General features: G+C 41.8%; 3 protein-coding genes and 1 long non-coding RNA gene across 4 annotated transcripts; 3 read left to right on the forward strand and 1 right to left on the reverse strand.

Annotated features, from left to right (window-relative positions):
- Positions 1-227: 227 nt before the first annotated feature.
- LOC9656533 lies at positions 228-897 on the forward strand. The gene is made up of 5 exons (XM_024686557.1): positions 228-303; positions 358-398; positions 455-547; positions 606-727; positions 782-897. Exons 1-5 carry the CDS (start codon positions 231-233, stop codon positions 843-845), a joined length of 393 nt encoding a protein of 130 aa, XP_024542325.1. The 5' UTR covers positions 228-230; the 3' UTR covers positions 846-897.
- A 4865-nt stretch (positions 898-5762) lies between these two features.
- On the reverse strand, positions 5763-6606 carry LOC9656534. Its single transcript, XR_002993468.1, has 6 exons — positions 6542-6606; positions 6453-6484; positions 6316-6389; positions 6227-6264; positions 6033-6175; positions 5763-5965 (listed from the first exon to the last, which is right to left on the reverse strand). It is a non-coding gene; the product is annotated as an uncharacterized LOC9656534 (long non-coding RNA).
- A 3643-nt stretch (positions 6607-10249) lies between these two features.
- Positions 10250-12463, forward strand: LOC112350569 (pentatricopeptide repeat-containing protein At5g27110-like). Its single transcript, XM_024686959.1, has one exon. It carries the CDS (start codon positions 10250-10252, stop codon positions 12461-12463), a length of 2214 nt encoding a protein of 737 aa, XP_024542727.1.
- A 30-nt stretch (positions 12464-12493) lies between these two features.
- LOC9629155 (putative ribosome biogenesis protein slx9-like) lies at positions 12494-13404 on the forward strand. Its single transcript, XM_024686481.1, has 7 exons — positions 12494-12518; positions 12568-12621; positions 12679-12710; positions 12774-12847; positions 12899-12936; positions 12997-13133; positions 13192-13404. The coding sequence occupies exons 1-7, from the start codon at positions 12516-12518 to the stop codon at positions 13316-13318; spliced, it is 465 nt and encodes a 154-aa protein (XP_024542249.1). The 5' UTR covers positions 12494-12515; the 3' UTR covers positions 13319-13404.
- Positions 13405-18740: the final 5336 nt, after the last annotated feature.

Raw genomic sequence — 18740 nt, forward strand, 5'->3', positions numbered from 1 at the left:
ATGAGGGTGAGAACATGGCGTATGCCGTATGCATGGAAGAAGAAACGGTGTGTCGCAACTTTGAAATACGTTCTTTGTCGAGTTATCCATGTCGTCTTGTGCGTAGCACCGCCCAGATAAGCTAATTAATTCCCCCCGATTAGAGCGCTAAGCTCCTGCATTCTAGAAGCAGCTCCCTTTGTACCGAACAAAGGAAAAACAAGGATAAAAGAAAACAATTAGGGTTTGCGATGTTTGGGGAGATGGATGCGGTTGCGGAGCTCAAATTTTCGATCGGTTCTTGGGATAGAGACGCGTTGATGGGTATGATCTTGTATTGGTTTTTCTTGGGCGCCGTGTCGATCGGCCTTTTTACAGATGACATGTTTCGCCTGTCTTCATCCAAGCCGCGAGTTCCAGTTAAGTTGTTCTCTATAGTTTTTTTTTTTAATCCTAAGGACAGTACATTCTATAGAACAAGAGCAGAAAGAGAGGATTGTTGAGCAAATCTGCCGCAAGATTGGTGCTCCAGAAATCGGTGGCTTGTCGATCCTCGGCCCTGAGACAGGTAAAATGATTCGAGTTTTTCTTCTTCTTAAAAAGAAAAAGCGTCTCTTTCTTTACAGGGGAAGTTTGCTGTAGCTCGGAGTGGAAATGGAGATGGCCAGAATTTCCCTGCTGCCAAAGCGGCCGAAGTGAAAGCTCGAGCTCAAGCTGTCACTCTTGTTGGTAAAAAGCAAAAGCTCCAGTAAGTTTCTTACTACATTCTTTAAAACTACTTCACAATTACTGTTGTCTCTAGTGATTCCAAGCCGAGTGCCTCCAAGCTGAAGATGATGCTGCTTAAGAAGCTCCACGCCAAATAATATTGTCCATATCAATATATTTTCAAAGATATTTGAATATTCTCGCATTTTTTCTAGGGTTCTCCGTTGTTCTTGGTAGCAGCGTAGCAATGGGCAGAGGTGGTGAGAATAGTGGCGGTAGCGCTTCTCACTCGCCGAGCATGGAGGATCTAGTGAAGCGGCTGAGCGGCGTGAGGGTGGCGGCGCCGCCCCAGCCACTGCCGCTGCCACACTTCTCCAAGCCCGATGTCCTGCGCCGCCACAACGCTGGCGTGGCCCGGAAGCGGATGTTCGACAACACCGGGCTGTACAAGACGTCGCTCAACTTCCGCGGTGAGTCCAATCCCCACGCCGCCTCCCTGGGCGATCCCGAGTCCCTGGCACTCTCCAATCCCATCTTGCTCCAGGATCTCCAGCTCGAGCGTGTCCACCGCAACCGCGTCCTCTTCGCCACCCTCATCGGCGAGCCATTCCGCGCCACCTCCGTGATCACGGTTCTGGAGGATCAAGCCGGCCATGCGAGCATCATCACGCTCTCCTTCCCCAGCGCCGGGGAGTCTCACTACCCAAGCGGCACAAAGGTGGCGATCAAGGACCCTTACTTCAAGACCGCCATGGACGGCTCCATTTGCATCCGCGTGGACAACCCGGACCTCATCGTACGAGTCAATGACGTGTCCATGGCGGTGGCATTCCGGCTGCAGGGGAACAACCTCTTCGCGTCCAAGGCCTACGCCGACGCCGTGGATCGCTACACGGCGTGTATCAACGGCTGCCTCGACATGCTGACGTCGAATACCCGGGTGGCGACCGTCCTCGAGGTGCTGCTGCTGGCGCTGTCCAACCGCGCTGAGGTGTACCTGAGGGTGGCGGAGTTTGGCAAGGCTGTGGCTGACGCGGATGCTGCGCTGGTGATCGACGTGGAGCACGTCAAGAGCTTGTATCGCAAGGGCCGCGGGCTGATGGGCCTGGGGGAGTACAAGGAGGCGTGTGTCTGGCTGCAGAAGGCTGTGGACAAGGATCCCGAGAAGGCCGAGGCCAAGGAGAGCCTCAACGAGGCACGAGAGAAGGCTTCTTGCTCACTCTAAAGCTATTTGTTTCTAGCAATAGTAGTTTCTAGGAATATTGGAATAGCCTCGACGAGGCACTAGGCTTGCGTAGATTAAGAGCTTTGGTACAATTTTCTTCATTTAAATTTTAGCCAATTAAAAATATTTGGAAGTTGTCTACAAAATAAAGATTAATGGTGTTTGTGGTTATTTATTTATTTTGTTTCTCAACAATTTTCTTGAGGCTGATGAACTTCACTCCAGAGAACAGGATTTGAATCTTGTAGGAGAAAATACTACAAATAACATTATTTCAGACTTACTCTTGATGGTCAATTGAATTCCACATAATTCTGGAATACCATCTGGACAAGGTATAAGAACCTTTCTATTAATTTACAAATTTGGATGCTTAGCCCTGGTACAAGAGGTAGAAGTCGTTTTATATGCTCACCGAAGTTAGGACAAGTTCAAAGCACTGAAAGAATTAGAGTAGAATTAGCTAATGGATTATCACCCTAGCTTGGTAATATATTAATTTCCTTAATGTATGGTATCTATTATTTTATTCGAAATATCTAATGAAATATCTAGAGAATATAGATCAAGAATAAATACATATGGTTTTAATGATTATAACATTTATACTTTTACTTTAATTTGTTCAACAGTTTTTGATATTCTCATACCCATGAGCTTCATAACTTCTCCAAATAAAAAATCATATCTTTATTTACATTATAATTGTAAGTTAGTGCTTTATGTGGGCAATATAAATAAATGGTCAATCAAAAGAAATGACAAAAATTGCTTATCTTAAACTTCAATATGATGGAAATTTAGTATTATACAATGAATATAAGGTAGCAGTTTTGTCACCTAATAAATATTATTTGCCTCAATTAAATTATTTAATGAATATGCATCTTTCTTTATAAAATGATTGTAATTTGGTGTTATATATTGTTACAAGAAATATATTCTCAAAAACACCTAAGAGTGAAAGCCTTTAAGAATATGAGACATTTTGTTAATAGTTCTTGATGAATGTTTATTTGGCTTGCACATATGAAATAGATAAGAATAAAATTTTAAAAAAATATTTCATATAATTAATATTTTATTGTGTGTTGCATGTAGCAACATTTGGTTTTTTAAATAGCATTAGCATTATTGAATATCCAATTGATCAATTACAAGTATATTTATAATTTATAAATCAAGATTAATCTTATTAAATAAAGTTTATTCTCTTTATTACATATAACATTTTTCAAAGATATAACTTATCTTCACATATCAAGGGCTACATTTGAATTTTAATATACACATGTTACAATATACCAAAATCTATAAAAAAAAAAAGTATAGAAAAGAAGAATGACTTATAATTATTGTGTCAAAAAGATTTTTGCAACTTTTTGCAATTAAAAAAATATGATGGAAATCCCTTTAAATAATTGTGGTAAACAAGAAGATGTAAAGTGGAATTTAAAATTTTAATTAAGGTAAAATATAATTTTTAAGACTAAAAACTTAATTAAATGTTATTTAGGCAATTGTACACTATAGTGGTATAAAAACGTGGTAAAAATTGATTAAAATATTTACTATTTAATTAAAAAAATTAACTAATTTTCAGGAAAACAAATTTTGCAACTAGTTTTATTCTGAAAATAAATATAATCATATAACTAGTCCAAATAATCAAATATAAAATATTTAATAAATAAATAATAATAAATAAATAAATATTTTTAATAGATAGTCATTTTGGTTACTTTTTAATCTTGTAATTTGCATTCGCTCAATTATAAAGAACTTTATGTACTTGAATTAGCATTGTTTTGAGATCCAATTTAAGCTAAAATATCAAATTCATTATATGTTGGTTAAATGATTATATATGATATGTTTCATCTAGAAGACTACCACAATAATACCCCTATCCTCCAAACCAACAAGTTCTACTTGATACATTAAATATGTTTAATAGGGTAACAATTGGGCCGAAAGGGGGAAGGGGCAATAAGGGGTGGGGGATGAAAGGGGTTTATAGGAATGGCTTCCCCTTGGGTAGTGTTTAGTATGTAAATGGAGAAAATGTTGATGTGCATGTGTAAATCCATCATCTGTACATCTATTGTAGCCTTTGAAGGTTCAATGAGAACATTAAATTAATTACTATAGTATTTGCATTTGGTCTTTTAAAGCAATAGGGGTTATTGTTATTAGAGTTGGCAATGTGGGGGGATGTTTTATTGAACATGCCTGGAGTGGCCAAATTTATATAAGCAATAGAAGGGTGGGCTATATTTCTCTCTAGATCACTTTGTCTTAATATAGTTGGTAGAAGCATCAAAACCTAGGACCCTACCCCTACCCTCAATAGGAACCATTCTTGCCCCACTTTGTGGTGGGTTGCACTTATGATCTAAAATGCTCTTGATTGATAGATAATGGTCATCTAACAATAATGTGTTAGTTAGTGATCACTCCATACCCAACCTATGGGGTACTAGGCTTTGGATCATTTATTACGTGGCTACAATTAGGGCAAGATATATAATGGGTGTGGATAACATTGTAAGCTCATGAATTGAAACTTCCTGAGAAGTCACCTAGCCCAATATTATTTAAACCCAAAGGACGTAACCCCAAATATCCTAAAACCCTTAATCGATTAGAAAAAAGTGCATTTTTATTCATGGGCTTTTTCCCTTTATATTTAAACTTATACAAATCATTTCTTAAGTAATTCCCTTTAGTTGCTTATAAACACTTAGGCAAATAGTGAATGCTTTACTGTCCCACTTCTTCACCCAATTGTTTGACATTGTAAGGATTGTTGAGATTAACTTGGCTTGGTTGATGATATACTTCTCTCAAAGGGTAATCACCCCACTCTAATGCCAACCTTAATACTGATCAACCCACCCACACCACTCTAATAAATCATGTTTAGCTCAACATTGTTAAATGGTTAGTGAGACCATCTACTCTACCAAGTGGCCTGCCTCATAAATGGTGCAAGATAGAGGCTATTATGGCCAAGGAAAGGGTTTATGGGGATAAGGCAAGGCATACAAACACAAGAAATAACCATCAAGTGTGACAAAGCATAAGCTCTTGAATTTATATTTCCTAAAAAGTCATTTAATAGTATTTAAACTCAAGAACACTTAATCCTAAATATCCCAAAACTTAACCAATTGGAAAAGGAAGTACACTCTTATTCAAACCCTTTTTCTTTATATTTATTCTTTTTGGTTACATACAACACATTTTCTTAGGAGGTATGTTTATTTGGGGGAGAGATGAGTGAGAAGATTGACATTCTAAATGCTTAATTTTGCTTATACAGAAGTTGTGACCTAAGTTGATATGTTACCACTCCACCTACAATAAAGGTCCAGTAAATGCCCAATTTTGCCATCCATACCATCCATTAGTTGAAAATATCCATATCCATTAAAAGTAACTCCTATAAAATATCTATTATGCAATGTAAAACTACATTTGTCGTAAAAACCTTGACTATATCTTTTACTTTTAAAAACATTACCATAACGCCATACAATTGCATTTCCATATTTATTACATCTTTCAACTTCACCTATCATTTGAGGAGCCCAATCATAATCATTAATATAATCTGTTTGATTTGTACTAATTGAGTTATTCATTTCTTTATATGTATTTAAAGAATGCTCTACAGGAAAATAGCAATTTACATGTGATAAAACTAGAAACAGAGAAATATAAAATAGTGCCATATTGAATAGCTGGATAAATATTGTTCTCTTTATATTACATTTTTATTATTGTTTAATATTAAGCTTCATTATTATTTGTTGACTATAAACATAATTTGGTAGGACAAGGAATATTTTGTTTGAATTTGATTAAATCTAGGTGTATTGGGTTTAAGGCCTTAGTTTCTTTTAAGAAAGAGAATAATGCTGCTACTTTGCTTTTTTGTCATCATATTCTGGACCTGTGTTCACAAGATGCTGGTGCACTGCTGCATAGGGATCTTGTTGAAACTGTGGATGTGATAAAACAGCTGCCAGCTGCTTCGTTTCTCTGATTCTGTATGGTAACGTATCTGATCAGATATTGAGAAAAAAAGGAAAAGTGCAGAGAAATGACTGCTTACATGAGCTGTTGTCGATGCTTTTGTCTGTTAGATTTCTTGGTGCAAACTCGCTGCTGGTTTGGAATGTCAGGTAGAAACTCTCCCAGCGAAGGTAAATCCTGCAGAGTTGTTCTTGTGTTTCTTCGTTTTGGCTTTGATTTCTTCTGGAAGTCAGGACTGTTAAAACTTCACACAAGAATATTTCAGCTCGCTACCTTTGCCTTGGCCAACGCAGTCTGTGTCTCTCGCAATTCTGAAAGAAAAGAGAAGTAAAACAAGCATTTGCAGAAAGAAGTACACTCACTTGCTAGAAACCGCTCTTGTTTCGCCAGTTTCTTCCTGACACTCGGCTTGATTTCTCTTTCAGCTTCCACATTCCTAAAACAAGAAAAGAAGTAAAGAGTTACAAGATAAACCAGATCACATCCATGCAGTGTCTACTTTGTCTCGTTCTCTTCTTGGGTTTTCTTTTCCTGGAACGAAAAATCAAAATCGAAACCGCAAACCCAAAAACACAAAGAAAAACGGACCTGGACTTTTGCGGATTTCTCACGCACTTTCTGCCGAATCGTCTTCAGCGCTTTACCAAAGCTAAAACCCCTGCCCTAGCTCCAAAATACCGGGATATTCTCCACCACTTTTTGTTCGTTTGGACGTACAAGTTGGACAGCAACAAGTAAGACATCTTCTCTCCGGGCAGCGCGAACTCTGCTGCTCGCTCCCCTCGCTCGCCATCACCCTGCTCCTTGCAGGAATTGAGGAAAATCTTCGACAACGCCAGGACTTCCATGTCCGGTGGGAGCTTTTGGATGAGCTCCTCGGCCTCCAATCGTCCCAGCAAATCGATCATGCACCCAAGATGCATAGCTGATCGCCGGAGACAGTGATCCGTGGCCATGGACACGAACAGCCCGATTGCCTCGTCCAGGAACCCTGCATGGCTTCCTGACGAGAAAGGAGATTCCATCGGGCTTGACACCCTCTTGCTGCATTCTCCAGAGAAGCTGGAGTGTTTGTTCTCCGTGTCCGTGCTGGGCAAACGAGGGGATCACCGGCAATCACCGAACTTTATGCAAACGCGGCGATCTAGACTTGTGAATGCGAGCTCCAAGTGGGTCATTTTTGGTAGTGGTCACAAAAATAACTTCAAGTAAACATAATTTGCTACACTATCTATATATTTATTATTAATAATTATGTGATATTAATTGAAAATAATAAAGTGTATTTGAATAACATTAATTATTTTATTTTGTTTCAACTTATTACCTTTGCGATGCTCTTTCTACATTTTCATATTGCCATGGCAGACTTGAGAGAGGTTCAGAGATGGCAGGCTGAGCTACGATGCTATGCCGCATGGCGCCCATCTTGGGGTTCCACCGCAGCTGGACGCCATCGCAGTTCTTTGCTAGCCAACAAAGGATAGAGTATGTCATTTTTTTCGAGACTGTTAAGTTTTTTCAAACTCGAAGTTGGAAATTTAAGGGAGACTCAACAACAACTCGGCAGTTGGCAGGAGTTGTTCCATCATCGATGCAGTGACAATTTTAAAAGTGCTGCTAAAAGAGACCATCATGGCCATGTTTGCATTGAGGAGAAACCACTAGCTTCGGAGGAAACTATCACAGTTAGAGCACTAACTTTGATTCTAGAGTTTCACAGGGAAACACTTCTACGGGGATAACCACCAGGATTTTTACAGCGATTTTGAAGAGTTACAGCAATACTTATAGAGAAGAGACTTCATAGCTTGATTCTCCAAAATCGGATGAAGTGGACCAAGACAAGGCTTGTGTGCCGCATAGCCCCCGTCTTTTGACAGCATAAGTGCTCAATCCGGCTCAATCAAAGTTCCACATGTTCTTCCCTCATGCAATGTAGAACATAAAAAAAAAAAAAAACAGTCTTCCAGGAAGAAAAAAATGAAAGTACCATTTCCACGTGCATAGCTCCAAAGAGGTGGCAGAGAATATAAGCTTCGATAACCTTGGTGCATAAGCTGGCTGGTGCTCTTCTCGCCATGGCTCACGTCCATGCTCGGCCCTGAAAGAAGAAAATGCTTACGAATCAAAGAAAAGCAGTAGAGAATAAGCTTCGACCTTGGCTATAAGCTGGCTGAGTGCTCCGCCCTGAAAGAATAAAAGCTTAGCAATCTTAAAAATGCAGCAAAGAATAGCTTCGACCTGGGCTCTTTGGTGCTGGTGTGGCCTAGTTCGCCATTGGTCATGTGCATACTCCGCCCTGAAAAGCAATAGCTTATACCTTGAACCTGCAACCAGACAAATTACAGAGTTCGAAAGCCATCGAAAACAAGTTTACCTCATGTCATTTTCTTGCTTTGTGCCAAAGACGGCTCTTTCGTGTTCTTCTCGTTTATAAACTTCATTCCACAATGAAACGTAGTATGGATATCTTTCCCAGTCACCACCCACCACGGTCCGGTTCCGATCTGCAAATCCCTCGCTCTGTGCCCGTACCTACGTGCATCGCGATCAGAAGCTGACAAAAAACACCTCGGGGAAAAGCAGCTACTTGTCACTGAAACCTGGAGTATCAGCGAGCATAGCCCCTCTAAATGGCAAATGCAAGAGAGAAACGTGCCGATCCAGTCCGATACCACACCTCATTTATGTGAATGACTTCATCGTCGACGTCGTCTAGCGCCTGTACACGCGACAATCGAAGTTAGTTCTAGACGAACTTCGAAGGTATACAGACCTGGATGTCATCGGGTGGAAGGCAAGACTTCCGTGTAGAAAGTTTACCAAGCTCGAACTCTGACAACACTTGGTCCAAAAACGACTGATGTTTTATCTTCGAGGAGAGCAGCCATGTCATGAACCCCCATACCAAACTCTTCACTGCATATGTATGGTTTACATCCCGACTCCATCAGCCACTATCTTTCATCTGAAAACTAAAAATGATCCTTCTATCAGCTTTGCAAAAGCGAAAAGAAAGAAATAAAACGGGTACCTCCTGAGTAACAAGATCCGCCTTGTTGAGCACCACTGCTAGAGGTACTCCAGGACTATTATTCAGTATCACAGGATCCAAGCGCGGCCTATCGAGTGAGAACAACACCAGTAACAAATCAGCATTGGCCACTGCTGGATCTGAAGTCTCCGATCGTCTCTGTAGTAGAACATCTTCAATCATCCCACGTTTGTCTGTCCAATCCTGATCTTCTTGAGAAGCGCTCTCACCACGCAAAGAAGCTTCATCCCTGCTCTAAAGCCCTTCTCTTGCAAGCCATCGTCGAGCGCTCCAGCTCGTTCCACCACGGCAGTCATGACATTCGCCTGCGCCGAGGTTACCTGACCGACTCCTCAGCTAAAAGATTGTCGAATCGCTTCACATCGGGCAATGTCGTTACATCACGCACCTGTTGATTCCACTGGCGAGAGACTTGCTTGGAATTGCCCCGCCACTGCCGATCCCACTGCTTGTGGAGCTGCTTCCTGGCCGGGCCGTGCGCATTCTTCCTCTCGCATCGCACCACCGGCAGCCGCTGCTCAAGAGCCCTAAACGTTCTTTTTTCGCGCCAAAGGGTTTTTGGGCCGAATTTTCATCATGTAGTGTTTGCTAAGAGCAAATGCCCATAGATGGAATGCACTGTAGAGGAGGAGGGAAATCCAAGCTTTAACTTATCTTGCAATCCACCATAATATGGATATGCCGAAAACATTACAGCACTTGCTACAACCATAGTGGTTCCAACAACGCTTAGACAGGCAAGGTCAAAAGGCATGCATGGCTGCATCGAAAGAAGCATGTAGCTAAGATCTGACTTTGCATGGCTCATGCTTCAAGGGAGATGGATCGATGTAGTAGTAGCACCAAAAAAGGCTTCTCGATCGATCTCTACAATTCTTGTGACAAGACCAAAGGAATCAGGCTCAAGAAATCAGTGCAAAGAAGACGAACTGGTCGACGGCATTGGGTGTGCAAATCTCACAGCCTCGACATTGGCCGACCTCCTCCGGCACTGCGCTGCGCACAAGGCGCTCGATCGAGGCAAAGCAATCCATGAGTTCCTGGAGAAATTCGGATGGATCCGCGACAGGCTGCTGGCAAATCTCCTCATCGTCTTCTATGGCAAGTGCGGGGAGTTGCAAGAAGCGCTCAGGGTCTTCCAAAATATTGCAAGTCCGAACACTATCTCTTGGACAGTGCTTATTACAGCAAATGCCCATAATGGGCATTGCGAGGAGGCATTACATTTCTTTCGCTCTATGGATCTGGAAGGCATCACGGCCGACACAATCACCATCTCGGCCGCCCTCGAGGCATGCACGAATCAAAAGTCGCTGCGGGAGGGCCGCGCTCTCCACAGCGCCATCGCCAGCCATGAATTCCTGGTCGATTCCATGGTGAAAAACAATCTGGTAAACATGTATGGAAAGTGTGGAAGCATCGATGATGCACAGTCTGTGTTTGATTCCATCTGGGATAAGAACTTGATCTCCTGGAATGTGATGATCTCCGCGCTCGTCCACAACGAGCGTGGCGAGGCCATCGTTGTCCTCTGGAAGACGATGCTGCTCGAGGGATTCAAACCGGACAAGGTAAGCTTCGTGACCTTCATCGATGCTTGTGCCAACTTAGCCGCTCTTGACGAAGGAATTCTTGCTCACAGGCAAGTTTCCAGCCAGGGATTGGAATCCAATCGAGTCGTCGGCAACACTCTTGTCAACATGTATGGAAAGTGTGGAAAAGTCGAGCTTGCGAGGGATTTCTTCGAGGGAATGCCGGACAGAGATGCAGTGTCCTGGAACACCATGATCGCTGGTTACGTCCTCCACAACCACAACGTCGAGGCTCTGGAGCTCTTTAAGTTGATGGATCTAGAGGGCGTTGGAGCGACGAAGGTGACCTTTGTGACGACGCTAGATGCTTGCTGGAAGCTGGATCAGACGAGAGTGATCCACGAAGCCGTGAGAGATAGTGGCCTGGAGATCGACGAGGTCTTGGGGAGAGCTCTCATGAACGCTTACAGGGCCTGTGGAAGCCTGGACGAAGTGAGACAAGTTTTCGATCAAGTCTCTTTCTCTTCCGGTGGCTACAGTGCGCTTCTCTGGAATGGGCTGCTGTCTTCTTTCTCTTGCTGCGACGACGATCGCTCGGCTGCCAGAGTATTCATTCAGATGCAACTCGAGGGAGTGAAATCGGACAAGCTGACACTCATCTCGATCTTGGATTCTTGCGTAACTCTCTCGAATCTCAAGCTCGGGGAGATCGTCCACGCCTGCATTGTGGAGCTCGGCCTCGAGCACGAGTTGTTCCTCAGGACAGCGCTGATCAACATGTACGGTAAGTGTGGCCAGCTCCAGCAAGCTCGGAACCTCTTTGATTCGATGAAAGCCAAAGACTCGGTGGCCTGGAACGCGATGCTCTCGTCCTACGCTCACAATGGACGGGCTCTGGACGCGATCCATCTCTTTCTTTGCATGGACTTGGAAGGAGAGAAAGTCGACGGCCTCACCATTGCTCGGGTTTTGGATGCCTGTGGAGAAACCTCCCAAACTATAGCTCTCGCAGAGGAGCTCGGCGAGGGATTTCCCTACGGGGACTTTGATATCCAGATTGGAAACTCTCTCCTCAACGTCTACGCAAAGTCACGCGACCTGGACGCCGCAAAGTGCCTGTTCGAGAGAATGAAGAACAAAGACGTGGTTTCTTTCAACACCTTGATGGGAATCTACGCCCAGTTGGGTCTTGACAGTGATTGCGTGAAAACATTCCATGGGATGCAGCTCCAAGGCGTGAGGCCGAACAACATCTCCTACGCAAATGTTCTCGACGCTTGCTCGAACCTCTCAGCTCTCACTTCCGGCAAAGCAATCCACGAGAGCATGAAAGCGAGTGGAATCACGCCCGATCTCGTCACCGAGACGGCGCTCGTCAACATGTATGGCAAATGCGGCGGCTTGGAGCTCGCCTGGAAGATCTTCCAGTCGATGAGAAACCGGCGAGACTTTGTCTCGTGGAACGCGGTGATCGCCGCGTTTGCCCAGCACGGACATGGAGAACAAACGCTCCAGCTTCTCCGGAGGATGCAGCAAGAGGGTGTCAAGCCCGATGGAATCTCCTTTCTCGTCACCATGGCGGCTTGCAGCCATGCAGGGTTCCTGGACGAGGCGATCGAGCTGTTCGTGTCCATGGCCACGGATCACTGTCTCCGGCGAGCAGCCACGCATCTTGGGTGCATGATCGATTTGCTGGGACGATCGAGCAGGCTGAGTGAGGCCGAGGAGCTCATCCGGAAGCTCCCACCGGACATGGAAGTCCCGGCGTCGTGGAAGATTTTCCTCAATTCCTGCAAGGAGCAAGGTGATGGCGAGCGAGGGGAGCGAGCAGCAGAGCTCGCGGTGAATTCGCTGCCCGGAGACAAGATGCCATACTTGTTGCTGTCCAACTTGTACGTCCAAACGAACAAAAAGTGGTAGAGAATATCCGGGTATTTGGAGGTAGGGCAGGGGTTTTAGCTTTGGGGAAGAAATGGTAAAGCGTTCTGCGTGTGTGTGCATTCAGCGATCATTCCCTTGTGCAGGTTAAGAAGAAGACGATTCGGCAGAAAGTGCGTGAGAAATCCGCAAAAGTCCAGGTCCGTTTTTCTTTGTGTTTTTGGGTTTGCGGTTTCGATTTTGATTTTTCGTTCCAGGAAAAGAAAACCCAAGAAGAGAACGAGACAAAGTAGACACTGCATGGATGTGATCTGGTTTATCTTGTAACTCTTTACTTCTTTTCTTGTTTTAGGAATGTGGAAGCTGAAAGAGAAATCAAGCTGAGTGTCAGGAGGAAACTGGCGAAACAAGAGCGGTTTCTAGCAAGTGAGTGTACTTCTTTCTGCAAATGCTTGTTTTACTTCTCTTTTCTTTCAGAATTGCGAGAGACACAGACTGCGTTGGCCAAGGCAAAGGTAGCGAGCTGAAATATTCTTGTGTGAAGTTTTAACAGTCCAGACTTCCAGAAGAAATCAAAGCCAAAACGAAGAAACACAAGAACAACTCTGCAGGATTTATCTTCACTGGGAGAGTTTCTCCCTGACGTTCCAAACCAGCAGCGAGTTTGCACCAAGAAATCTAACATGAGACAAAAGCATCGACAACAGCTCATGTAAGCAGTCATTTCTCTGCACTTTTCTCAATTTCTGATCAGATACGTTACCACACAGAATCAGAGAAACGAAGCAGCTGGCAGCTGTTTTATCACATCCACAGTTTCAACAAGATCCCTATGCAGCAGTGCACCAGCATCTTGTGAACACAGTTCCAGAATATGATCACAAAAAAGCAAAGTAGCAGCATCATTGTCTTTCTTAAAAGAACCTAAAGCCCTAAACCCAATACACGTAGATTTAATCAAATTCAAACAAACATTCCTTGTCTTTTTTCATACCAAATTATGTTTATAGTCAACAAATAATAATGAAGCTTAATATTAAACAATAATAAAAATACAATATAAAGAGAACAATATTTATCCAGTTATTCAAATATGGCTGCATTTTATATTTCTATGTTTCTAGTTTTACCACATGTAAATTGCTATTTTCATGTAGAGCAATCTTTAAATACATATAAAGAAATGAATAACTCAATTACTACAAATCAAACAGACTACATTAATGATTATGATTGGGCTCCTCAAATGATAAGTGAAGTTGAAAGATGTAATAAATATGGAAATGCAATTGTATGGCGTTATGGTAATGTTTTTAAAAGTAAAGGATATAGTCATATTTTCTATGATGAATGTAGTTTTACATTGCATAATCAATATTTTATAGGAGTTACTTTTAATGGATATGGATATTTTCAAACTGATGGATGGTATGGATGGCAAAATTGGGCATTTACTGGAACTTGGAAACGTATAAACAATCAAATTGTTGAATTTTCTTAAAACTTGTTAAAGTTCATTATACAATAAAGTTTTACAAGTCTATTCTATAAAGTTACAATAAAAGTTAAATATTTGAAAATTTAACAGAAATTATATGTATCATTTAAAAAGAGATATTAAAATTATTAAAATCTTTTTAATAAAACATTGGATAAATGGCTTTTTAGTAATAAAATATTGAATTTTAATTTTTAAAATATATTTATATTAACTTGTACAAAATGTGAGTTCTAGTTAGCTAAAGCTTTATCTCAAAATTGTTTAAATTTAACTTTATTTTATAAACATATTCATATATAAAATAATGAAAATTCGAAAATTATTGGTTTGTTTAAACATAACTTGAAAGGAGAGGGTGGTAGAATATTCTTTGATATTCTGGAATATTTACTATTTAATGGTTGTTATTCTTTAATCTTGTATTTATAATTTATAAACATGTTTATAATTTATAAGCTTTTATAAATGCTTCCTAGTATATTCAAGTTTATTCTAACATATTATGGTCGATATGGAATATGATTAGTTTTGTGTTTAAAATTATAAACATGTTATAATTATGAAGTTCCAATTGATCAATTGGATTAATAAATAATACAAAAATTAAGCAAACAAAGCATTCATACATGCAACACACATGAAATTATTCATAGACTAATACTTGCCCAACATATGCTATCTTGTTAGCAAATACTGTTTTGAATGTTATAGTTATAATACAAACCTTTCAAGACCATTTTTTGAAATCAGAATTGGAGTATTCTAGATAGGCCTTTGTTTGTTCATAAGACTTATATCAAGAATTTCTTTCAATGCTACAAACAATGTATGGAGCAAGAATCAAATTAAAGAGGAAATTGGTGGAGGTGAAAATACTTAATATAAAACTTCTTTATATACTGTATTGATAGTGAAAGTAAAAAGGATTTATTATCCTTGGAGTGATGTGTTTTATACTTTAATACCTAGTCTTGCTAGTGATGTGCATCTTGATAAAGCTAGCCATAGATGAAAACTGGATGTGGTCAGTGTATTCTGACTTGATCAAATGTTTAGCCCTTACACTTAGAGATTGTAAGGAAATAATTGGAAATTTTCTTCTAAACATTTTAAATGGAATTTCTGTCTGAACATGTGAGTGTGATTTGAGGGATGAAAGCTCACATACCTTTGAATTGGCTTAATACAATTTCATAGTCTAGAACTATTAGTAAGGATGTTTAAGGATGAGGTGTGTACCATTACATAGTCTAAATGATGGACATATATTCTTTTATAGAATAAAGATAACACCTTCTTTAAGCAAAAGTTTATATGGTGGAAGAATAAGAGTAATGGAATTTAGAAATTCAATTAGAATTTTTTTTAGATGTTTAGTATTAAAAAAGTTAACACTTTCATGAATGTGTAAATATAGCACATGTGATTTTCACCCTTTATTTTATAGTGATTTACCATAGGATAACTATGAAGTGGAACATAAACCCTCTATGTGCCACATCATATGCCACGTGCCATATGCCACATGTCTAAGGACAGTGGTGTGGAACCCGAGTTTCAAAGCTTTGGGTCATTAAACAAAGGTATGAAGCCAAACTCCTAAGTATAGAGCCAAGGAGCAATGGAATCCGACCATGGAGCAACTCCCAAGCATATAGCCCAAGGAACGAAGGGACAAGAGCACAAAATGACTTGGAACAGTTCTAGAACATCTAGCATCCCAATGCTAGGACCAACATGCAAAACGAAGCCAAACAAAGTTTAGTGCTATTTTAGCATACCGATAGCCTAACGTGAGAATATGAGTACTCCACCAACTAACATGGTATGGAACTTGAGCTTAGACCCAAGCTAAACACAGAACAAAGACAGGCACGCAAGCAAAAGCTAAATTATGCCTCAGGTTGGTCAACTATGCCCAACCTACCCACTATCCTTACTATATAATTGGAACCCTTCATAGTGCGCCCCCCAACCCCTGCCCCCCTTCTTTGAGGAACATACGCTTTGGGCTTTCACCCTAAGCCTCCCTTAGTACTAGGAGTTGGGATAAACTTAAAACTTACTAAATATAGAATGTCTTTAAATTGCCAATTTGGATAAGGGATGAATACCATTGTGTTTAAGATAATCTCTACATTCTGTAGATATGCCAAATGAGCAAATCTAGACACTTTCCATAAATAGCATTTGGGATTGGATTGAGACTAACAAAAAGGGCATAATAGCGAGGGTGTTTGGTAAATACGGTAAGTTATCATCTAGCGATATTAAGAAACTAGTCTCAATACACGAGGGTTTTTATCACTAGCTAGTGTAAGACATAACGAGATGGGAGCTCTTTACTGGGCTAAGTATACTTAGCTAATAGCACGTAGGAATTTTGTCCTTATGCTCATTTGGTCTAAATACACTCAAAATGCCCAATTAACTCCACTAGCACAAAAGGGACTGATAAAGGGTTTAGCAATACTGACATCCTGCTATCATGGCAGTAAAGAAAAATATCCAAAAGGACAACTGACAAGTAATTTTCGATACCTGAAGTCACGTTTGTGACACTCTTCCCCCCTTAGGGAAGATTGATGTCCTCATTGATATATATTCTAATCTAGAATATTGTTAAGGAAATAACTTCACAAAAAGTTCACGGTATTCACTTTGTGAGAAATGCACCAATTTAAATGAGTTAGGCTAACCTCTTTGTCTAATGCAAATGCGCTACCAACTCAGACACATTTCGGCCATCACCGACAAAAAAATGACTAGTGGAGTGTGAGACACAAAATCCCTAGGCCCCAAAGTGGAGCTGGAAGGGTGCCACGTGGTAGTGGCCGAAGTGAAAGCCAAACGAGCATAACACGTTTGGACCGAAAGCTCCGACTTGAAAAGTTGAGAGCGGGAGTGGAACTCCCAACAAAGGGCTCGAGGAATGAGCACGAAGCTAGCAATAAGCAAGGCTCCAAAAAAAGGACCCAAAAGGACCAACACATGACACGTGGAAGAGTCTGAGATGGACCCGAGATGGATCCGAGTTGGAGTCTGAGATGGATCTGAGAAGGACCCGAGATGGAGTCCGAGATGGACTCAAGATGGATCCGAGTTGGAGTCTGAGGTGGAGTCCGAGATGGACCCGAGAAGGACCCGAGATGGATCCAAGTTGGAGTCTGAGGTGGAGTCCAAGATGGACCCGAGATGGAGTCCGAGATGGAGTCTGAGATGGACCCAAGATGGAGTCCGAGATGGACCCGAGATGGAGTCCGAGATGGAGTCCGAGATGGACCGAGACGGAGTTCGAGATGGAGTCCGAGATGGAATCCGAGATGGAGTCCGAGAAGGACCCGAGATGGAATCCGAGGTCGAGACCGAGACTGGGACTGAGACTGAGACCGGGACCGAGACCGGGACCGAGATCGGGACCGAGATCGGGACCGAGACCAAGGCTGAGGCCAAGACCGAGCCCGAGTTTGAGTCCGAGTCCGAGTCCGAGTTCGAGTCTGAAAGGGTGAAAGCCCAAAGCATTCATCTCCTAGACCCTGGGGGGTTTGGTGAGCTCCAAAAGTATAGTAAGGGGGAGGACTACAGTGGAGCCAGTTTGGCTAGGAAAGGCCAGTTTGGCCTAGGAAGGCTGTACCCAATGTTGGGTGATGAGCTGCCCACTGGGAAGTCTAAGACTAAAGTGAACATGGACCGACAAGCGGGGTAGCTTGGTGAAGTGTTCAAGAGCCAGCTCTAGTTCCCCTGGGAGATCGACTAGTCGATGCTCCCAGTCCAAGTGTGGGTGGCACTACCTACTTGGATACCTAGCGTGGCTCAACAGAACCTCGCTCTAAGCCCATGGCTAGAGCACCTAAAGGCGGAAGGTGGGGAAAGTACCTACGGGGCTCGCGTAAGGCCGCGGTGTTCCGAAATGTTGCCCTAAAGTCCCAAACTAGGGAAAGGAGGAGGAGCAGTCCTCTAGTGTAGTGACTAAGGATACAGTCACATGGTGAGGAAGACCTAGAGGACAATGGGACTGAGTGGCCGGGCCTACGGGCCTTGATCTAGTGGCAGTGTTGGCGAACATGGCCATGGACAGAAAAGGGACTTGGTAGGAACTGATAAAAAGCTCTATTTCGTTAAAGTGGGATTTATTCAGTAAAATGGGACTAGGTACAAATTTTCAAGTATTTGAAAATGATGTGAAATTATATGTTTTTTGTCCAGGGGCTAGACATATCTGGGGCATGGTGACTAGCGCGGTGACTTTGTGTCCAGACTGAGTCCATCTGGTTGTATAATAAATCTCATTGTCAAAGTGAACAAGCCGAATCTGAAGTTAAAGAAGAGCGATGGCATGCGCGCACACACTATTTGTTTGTTCATTGAGCGTGTGGTGAGCTTTCCAAGATGAACGTCATTCCTATTAGCCAGACATATAACCTAATGGTGAGAACATTTAGATATTATTCAATGTTATCTTTTTCTAACGAATCTAATTGTGAAGGTGTAGCAAGAGGCATTGCTAGTCTGGAGAAGTCATTTAACTCATTTGACCCTTAGTGTATTTTCATGAAACTAAATAACATTCATATTATTAAGGAATTTCTCTAGTACCTTTTTTTTACGACATAGAGGCTTGCATTTCTTTCAAAGGTGATTTAGTAAAAGGCCTAAGGGCACATGCCATTCTATTTCTCAGACCAGTATTAAGATATACTAGTGCAAAGGGAAAAAGGTATTTGGTGATCAAGTAAATGGCATGAGGGCACATGCCATTATAAGCCTAAGCACTAGTGGACACCTCCTTTTTGGTGTCACGCCTCACGCCATCATGCC

Source organism: Selaginella moellendorffii, unplaced genomic scaffold (assembly GCF_000143415.4).
Source record: "Selaginella moellendorffii unplaced genomic scaffold, v1.0 SELMOscaffold_1, whole genome shotgun sequence".
In the NCBI taxonomy this organism is placed as follows: Eukaryota; Viridiplantae; Streptophyta; class Lycopodiopsida; order Selaginellales; family Selaginellaceae; genus Selaginella; species Selaginella moellendorffii.